Source organism: Urocitellus parryii, chromosome 10 (assembly GCF_045843805.1).
Source record: "Urocitellus parryii isolate mUroPar1 chromosome 10, mUroPar1.hap1, whole genome shotgun sequence".
Classification (NCBI taxonomy): Eukaryota; Metazoa; Chordata; class Mammalia; order Rodentia; family Sciuridae; genus Urocitellus; species Urocitellus parryii.
This window is the reverse complement of record NC_135540.1, coordinates 59183587-59191809: the sequence shown is the minus strand read 5'-3', so window position 1 is coordinate 59191809 and position 8223 is coordinate 59183587. Positions and strand designations below refer to the sequence as shown.

Below are 8223 nucleotides of genomic sequence, written 5' to 3'. Positions count from 1 at the left end.
GTTTGCACAGCAAATAATTCAACATGAGAAGACATGGTTTATTCTCTGATTTTTTTTTTGATTGCCTTCATCAAACCCAAGGCAATATGAGAGTTCCTATAAGTAGAAAGTGCAAAATACTAAGCAAATGAGGAGTACAGCAACTCCCATTTTGGAAAAATTTTTGAACTTTGTATTTTCTTTGAAATATATTTCAGTACTAATAGGTATTTTAATTTCAGAAGAATGTATTAGTCAACCAGGTTGATTAAACAGATTCAGTAAGCTTCATATCACATATTAGATAAGATTTAAACCAAACCTACTCAATTCCTAAACTGTGTCTCTGGCGTTAAAGAGATCTTTCAAAAAAGCATAACAAAACCAGACACTCCAAACAAAACTGATTTTGATTTTGCCAATTCTGGTCTTGTCTTTACTTATATTAGTATATTCATTTAATTTTCAATTCTTTGGCAATAAAAGAGAAATAAAAGTTCAAAGCTAAAAGCTGTTCCCAGAGGCAGGTGTTTTGTGACAACCTTGATCTTATGGAAAAGAACCCAATGGTTCTGTCCTATAAACTTGCTATGATGCTGACACCTGGTTACCACATTCTCACCTCCATCAAGTCCCTAGATTCCCATTTTCTATTTACTAGTGACCCCCAAACTAAACATACATGCTTGCTTCTCTCTGTTGCATAGCAAAAGCAATAAAATTTCCTGGAGGGCAAAGACTGAGTCTTTCTATTTATCCCAGTCTTTCTATTTATCACATATAACACACTCAGTTTCTATATAAAACTGAAGAAAGCAGGAATTTGTGTCTTTCTGTTGGCTTCAGTCCTATCTTATCTCTTTAATAATCTCATTTTCCTGAAACTACAGGTCTTTGATAAAGAAGAACAAATCACTGTTGCCACATTTAACACTTGTACATTTTATTTAATTAAATCAGCCATTGTACAACATTGCAGCTATGTATTGTTAGTGTTGTATTTTTTTTCCATTAACTAATACATGCCCTCATAGATATATTCAATTAGTGTTATCACCATGGGAACAAGATGCTGATTCATCAACTGAAAATTCACTTCTTCTCACAGTATTCAAGTTTTTTGATAACACAGCAAAAATCAAAATCAAAAGAAGGTGATTAACCATTATGTTGTTACACAGACACCATCTGCACTGCAAATAACACAACAGAAATGCTTTTCTTGAGCTCCAGTGAAGGTTTTTGACAAGAAGGCCATGGCGTGTCTCAAAAAGTTTCGCCACAGGCCTTTCTCCTTTTGGCTGCCAAAGAATGCTTGTATTTCCTATCCAACTGCCAAAAAGTGCTAGTATTTGAGGCTTAGGAGATTTGGCTTATGGGAAACCTCCCTCCCAGGAAATTTTCTCTTTTGGCAACGTACTATAAATGATGAAGTGCCATTGTTTGTCGCATTTGTTTTTGACATTTGGAGCAATGAGTCATTTTTTTGCACAACAGGAAAAGACCAGATAGAATTGGAGAAAGCTCGATCCCTGGAGGATAGACTCTTTTTTTTTTCTCTTTTTTTAAATTTCATCTTCATTGAATATACTTTTCTTTAACAAATAACTGATTCAAAATGTATACTGTTTATATGAATATATTTGTGAATATATATATATGTTAAAATGCTACACAGCTTCAACCACTAGAGGAATAAGAAAGAGGACATGGAAATCACTCAGGTTGTTACAGTCCCTTCTTTGAAACAAACAAATAGTAAAGTGCACAAATGCACTTAAGAGTTTCCAAGGGAGTTTGGATTTCAAATAAATAAACCGAAAAATTTTAACCAAAACCAAATTTTCAAAGGATTTCTCAATTTTGTCTGCAAGCTGAAAAACAGACCTAGCTGGACAATGGAAAGTGCTCACTCAGGGCAAAAGGAACGAAAAACCATTAATGTGATTAGAAGAGGGGTTTTTGACTGTGGTTTTGATTTTTTTTCAATGCCACATGCAGGTATTAGAGAAGATATAAATCTGGAGGAAAAAAAATGAAAAAAAAAAAAAAAGAAACCACTCCAACATGGTGAAGGAGTTTTAATCTTTTGTGTAGTGGGTAAATCTTGTTTCCAATGGAGTATCTACAGTGCAGTGGCCAGAAGAAAGTACCACCAGTAAGACAGCGTGGTTTGCTAAAGCAGCAATGAAAACTGGAAAACTACAGTAGTTATAGCTTTTAAAATACCCTGCCAACGTGTTCAAAATCTACAAGACCTGATGATGCTAGAAGGCCACGGGATGTAGCTTCTAGCAACCGAATACCTCATTGTTTGAATCTCTTCACCTTTTTGCTCCCTCCTTCCCCTCCCTCAGTATGGTGTTGGAGAGTCACAAAGTATGCTGGCCAGCACCAGCCATAACTTCTTAGCATAGTTCAAGATTATTAACCCATCTTTACCTAGGAGCAATGGCTATTCTGCAAGTTCTAAGGACATGATAGGTCTGAAGTGCTTCTTTTGCAGTAGAACTGGATTATCATTCGATTGTGTTAGCAATATCTTAATTAACCATTGTTCGTTTTCTAGAGGCCTTTTATTCCATGATGCCCAGTGTGGTTATGATAGGCAGTGGTTTTAATTTTAATATGGTGTTCATCTGAGCATTTCAGCTATATACATTGTACATGGATATCCCTCGGAAGGATTCCTCTGCGTGGTCACTTGAAGAGGTCTATAGGTGAAGTTCTTCTGAGCGGTGGATTTTCACGGAGCTTGGGCAGAAGCAAGAACAATGGAGGTGGCCAGTTCCCAGGTTAGCACAGACACACAAAGTAGTGGATACAGCATCCAGAATGAAGGATGCCATCTTTGGTCACAAATTAGCTTATAGTTGAAAAGGATGGGGGAAAACTAAAACAAAATGCTGTATGTTTGCTAACAGTGGAAATGTCTGGGGATCCCATCAATTAGGCCAGATAGGTCACTCCTCTAAGGAAATGGGAAGTTGCATATTGAGTGAATGTGTGGTTTCTGGTATGAGAATTGGGCAGCCCCTCATTTGGCCTCTTGCTTCAAGTCCTCCTTGCAGAAATGCCGAAGGAGTTGCTGGAGGTCGCGCTGGAGGTCATCCTGCTCTAATGCTTCAGGTACATCCTCCAGGTGCTCCAAGTCTATGCGTTTTCCATGCTGGTCCTTCACCACAGCCCTCTTCTGTGTGCTGGCTTTACTCATGGTTGTCCTAGAGGAAAGCAGACAGGGAGAGAATTACGCTCTTTCTTCATTGCTAACATGGCCTGAAGCCAACCATGACATTACTTCTCGATGATTCCACACCAAGCCATTAGTATCACAGCTACCGGTATCTTCTTGTCTCTTTTAAATATGGCTACCATATATGAAACGATTCATGAGACTTTGAAAAGTGTTTTGGGGGGCAAGGAGTATTGTTGAAATCTTGGAGAAGTATTTCAAATAAACGAAACAAGGCTTCATTATGATTCAAAAGAAAACTGTACAACACTCATGTTTGGATTAACTCACATCCATCTAAAAGGGCCCAGTTTGTCCTGAAATCGTAATTCCACAAACAACTTTTAAGAAGAAGAGTTTTTCGTTCAATTTGTTCAAAACACCTTAAATGCCAACTTAAACTTTAGGGTCATATTCCCATCAAATTTCCCCAAATTATTCTGTAAGAGAACTTTTTTATGTGACATAGTTAAAAAAGTGAAATGGTATCCTATTAATATAAAAGAAAGTTAACTACCAACACGGGCCTCTCTGAAGCTTCATCCGGGGATAGTGAGGGAGAGAGAGGAAAAGGGAAAAAACAAACATGAAAGACAGACACTTCCTCTGCCCTGAAAAAACCCCCATATACTTTGTTCTTTAGTGCATCCTATTGCAATTAACAGTCTGTTGCTTCCTTGCCTCCCCCATCAGACTGGATATTACTTGAGAACAGAGACTATTACTTATCATTATATTTCATATTATTATTTTTCTGTATCCCTGCCTGAAAATGATTGTATCATAATTTGTTCATTCTCTGTTCTTCTCTCTGTACTTGTAAATACAATTTTTCATGCCACAAATATTTGATGAAAGTGTTTTGTGTGCCAGGCACAATTATTACAATAAATAAGGAAACTCAATCTTAGGGAATTTAAGCAATGTCCCGAAATTTAACAATAACAGTTTTAGCATGCCATGGAGACTTGCAGTGCAGACGAGAGCCCAAGTTTCCACAGCCTGAGTCCTTAACTCCTGTGCCACACATCTTCACTTAGAACCAGAGTCAGAAAGGATCAAACTTGTAGCTTGAGCCACCATTTTCCTTACATTTCTCCCCAGTGTTCAGGAGCTAGGAGATATGGCCCCCTCCCAACACCTCTCTATGCATTTGTTAAGATCATTCTGATTTTTTTTAAAGGTGACTTATTTCAATCTAAAATACTTTCAGCTTTCTTTTAGACATCCTTGTTTCCTGCTCTCTTCTCTCAATTTTTCTCATCCCTCCTTTCCTTTGATACTACATGGCTAACTTTGCATTTGAAGGCAAACTAAAATTTGTTAATCTTGATGAAATGGACAAATCTTATTCAAATGATTGAAATCACATTATGGCTGGGCATGGTAGCGCAAGCCCATAATCCCAGCAGCTTGGGGAGGCTGAGAACGAGAATCATGAGTTCAAAGGCAGCCTCAGCAACTTAGCAAGGCCCTCAGTAACTTAGAGAGACCCTATCTCTAAATAAAATATTAAAAAGGGCTAGGGATGTGGCCTCAGTTAAGCACTCCTGGGTTCAATCCCGACTACCAAAAATGAAGGAAGGAAGGGAGGGGAGGGGAGGGAAGGGAATAAATCAGATCATGTTTTTCTGTTCAGCATCCATTTACTTTTTTCCTCCAAAAAAGGCAAATATCTGACGATTTCTGCCAACAGTTAGGAGGAGCTTTGATAGCATTGGTGCAAGGGAGGTCCTCTGTGTATTTTGCAGGTCTATGCAGATATATAATAAGATGCTTCAGTAATGAATAAGATTAAATGCTGCATACCACAAATAGAGTTCAGTGACTGGCTGGGGGAACTCAATAGTTCTATATTCTCAACTTCAAATTCAATAGCTATTATGGAGAACTTTGAACCAATTGGTTTCCAAATCTATTCCAATTTAAAGATCCTGTGATGTTAGGACAGGCAAGGGTTATATAGTTTCATCTGAGTACATGGATAAAAGCCTTTAAAGTTCAGAATATAAAAAGCATTTTGTCCTGAATTCTTGTAGCATTTTTAAAGTTCTAAGAGAACAATTACACTCTGTTAAATTCCTAGCTGCTGCTGTTTTTCACATTTGGTTGGAGAGTAGCATTGTGACAGAACCTTTAATTTTGCTGTTCTAATTATTATGTTCCAGAGGCTTAAAATAGCCTTGTAGAGTACTAGAAATGACAATCTTTCTCTTCTTTTCAATGAAGTGCAAAGCACAATAGTAACTTTGGTTCCCATCGTGTTTTTTTCACTGAGAGGGTGAGAACATTTCTTTAATACAGATATTTACTGTGCTGCTAGAGGACCAGAGAGAACTGAAAGTAGACCACAGCAATGGCACCCAAGTTTATGCATCAGATCCCTTACAGAGACCAGCAGTCCAGAGCGCCTCACAGCCAGCCTCATTCTATATAGGCAAGAAGTGCGGCTTCCTACAGTCATGCATTTTTTTCTTCACTTTCAAAAGCCTCTGGTTTCAGCATCGCTAGGTGCATTCAGGTTCATGGGCATCAAACTCATGCTCATGTTACTCGCCACTCACATGCAGAGTCATGAACAGTTTGTTAAACACAAAACACATTTAAAGTAATGATTTACTAAGATTGAGCAGCAGGTACCTGGACACAAAATTACTGTGTGTGCAATTGATGAGATTCCCCTGTCCTGTGTTCTCCAAATCTATCAACACAATGGGAAACCTAGCTGGCTGACTTCAATGACTTTGACAACTTGCTAAAACCCAGAGCATCAGACTGTGTGAGCACATATCTCACCTCACCATCGCTAGGCCTCAACATCACCTTTAGAGCATCAGCGTGCACTGCAGGTACCACCTGACCAAAGCTTTATAATATAGGAGAGTTGGCACTTCCTGTGGGGGGTGGGGGTTAGGGTTACACAGGGGCTCTGCCCTTCTTTTGTTAAAATTGAAAAAAAAAATTATGGTGTTAGTTGGCAAAGCATCACCCCATGCTAACCCAAACCTTTTAATTATTGATCCATCCTCTTTCAGGATTTCATTCTCTACTAAACTGGGAAAGTGGACTTTCATGTGGCTACCTGTGTAACTCAAAGCCTGGGGTAAGAAAAAGAGAATAAGACACAATTCAGCATAAACCATAGACTTTGCAATCGATCTACCACTTTGCAATTCATAGTATGAAAAGATACATATGAAAGGATAAGTAGAAACAACTCCTAGCAGCACATCTAATTGAGTTTTACTTAACAAGTCCCTGAAAATTTCTCTCATTTGTGAAGAAGATTTTTTTATATTACTTTAGGAAACTTACCCATATTGACTGACTCTTAATGTCCTCCCTTCACCCCATTCCTTCCTACTGAAAAGATGCTGAGGATAAATATAATGACCAGGGACAAACACAGAAACAAGGGCCAGGATATAACTCAGAGAATTTACCTTTGGATAATCCGAAAATTATCATCTTAGGATTCCAGTTGTTAAATGTGAAAAACTAAAAGTATTTAAGTAAGGTTTGTTTTTAGTATACAAATGTCTTCCTAGGTAATCTTAATATATGTTGCAGGTGTATTCGACGATATACCCACAGCATTTCACTTCTAAGTATTTCAACAGTAAAAATATCTTGTGGGTGTTTGTTCATGCCCAACCGATCCTTCATCATATGTGCTTCAGAATTGAGATTTTAGAAAGGTAACATGATATATAAACTATATATAACTAACAACTCAGAGGAGGTGGAGATAGCATCCTATAATCAAACCCAATGATTACCAATAGAAAAACATATGGATTTTGACTCTAAGAAAGTAGATTTCATGTCAAAATAGCTTCAGGTCAATTCATGCCAAGGGTTATATCAAATTCTAAGGCAGTTTATGTAAAGTCAAATTAGCTTACTGCCGTGGATCTGCCCCTGTGGACCTATTTCCTCATTGCTGAAATCAGAATATAAGTAACTTTAAACGATTTTTAAAGTAACAATTATAAAACATATCTAAATTTTTTAATGTCTATCGTTGGCAGTGTTGATAATATTAGCTAGCAAAGATAATTTGCAACATCTTTATTTCTTTCCCTTATTAGGAGTACAGAACATTTCTGAGACCTTTATACAACCTACAGATGACCATGCTCCAGCTCTAGATTCTGACTCTAATTTTGCAGAAGTGCATCCTGGTTACCTAGATTTTTTTTAAAAGCTTTTAGGGTGACATGGATGAACACTATTAAGCTGAGGAAACATCACTTCACCATACGAGTTATTCGAACAGGAAATCTGCTTTCTTGATTATGCTGCATTCTTCCCTTCCATGAATTTGTGCATGAAATGACACAATGACAAGCAATTTTCTTTTGAAGCACAAAGTAAATGTAAAATGCACATCAAAAAAAAAAAGTAAAAAGAAAGACAAAAAGATGCTTCTAATACCTCTTCAAAGTCATCTTTGGCTGAAGGAAGATCAGTGGCTAAACTAGAATCCCCCAGATGTTTCTCCATCCTTTCTCCACGCACCATAGTTGTTTTAATAACTTTGCTCACTCTACGGCCTTCTACTGGCTCAGCCTGAAATTGTGAGGCACTGGACAAAATGCTGGGTTCAGACAAAGTGACCTAATGAAATGAAGGACACACAAAATACATTTTCTGACTGCTAAAATGTAACAAATAATTAGTTTTTCTGTTCTAAGAAACAAAGCACAGTAACTCCAATATTATATGCTGGCCTGCTAGAAAACAGTATGTGGAAAAGAGGAGGAAGCTTGGGAAAAGTGAACTATAATCAACTGGCAATGTCTGTTTAATGGCTAAATCTCCATAGCCCCTACTTAATATCACTTGAATAAAAATTAATCAATCAGTTTTGTGAGCAAGACTGGTTACATAGTGTAATGTAGATAGAGCAATCTATGGATGAACTCTCTTTTCTCACGTTCAAATGGTTTCATCTGGCCCATTTAGATAAAGTTAATCCCCAAAGGAGGAACTCAAAAAACCATGAGAAA

General features: G+C 37.5%; 1 protein-coding gene across 11 annotated transcripts in view; it reads right to left on the bottom strand.

Moving 5' to 3' along the window:
• Nucleotides 1-1212: 1212 nt before the first annotated feature.
• The window catches only part of Ank2 (ankyrin 2), a 230350-nt gene continuing 223339 nt past the window's right edge, over nt 1213-8223 (bottom strand). For all 11 annotated transcript variants that reach the window (XM_077803582.1, XM_026389696.2, XM_026389699.2 and 8 more), the window contains 3 exons: nt 7649-7831; nt 6218-6309; nt 1213-3200 (listed from right to left, as the gene is read on the bottom strand). In XM_077803582.1, coding sequence (XP_077659708.1) covers nt 3017-3200; nt 6218-6309; nt 7649-7831 — 459 coding nt within the window. In that variant the 3' untranslated portion in view covers nt 1213-3016. The remainder of the gene's footprint in view (nt 3201-6217; nt 6310-7648; nt 7832-8223) is intronic.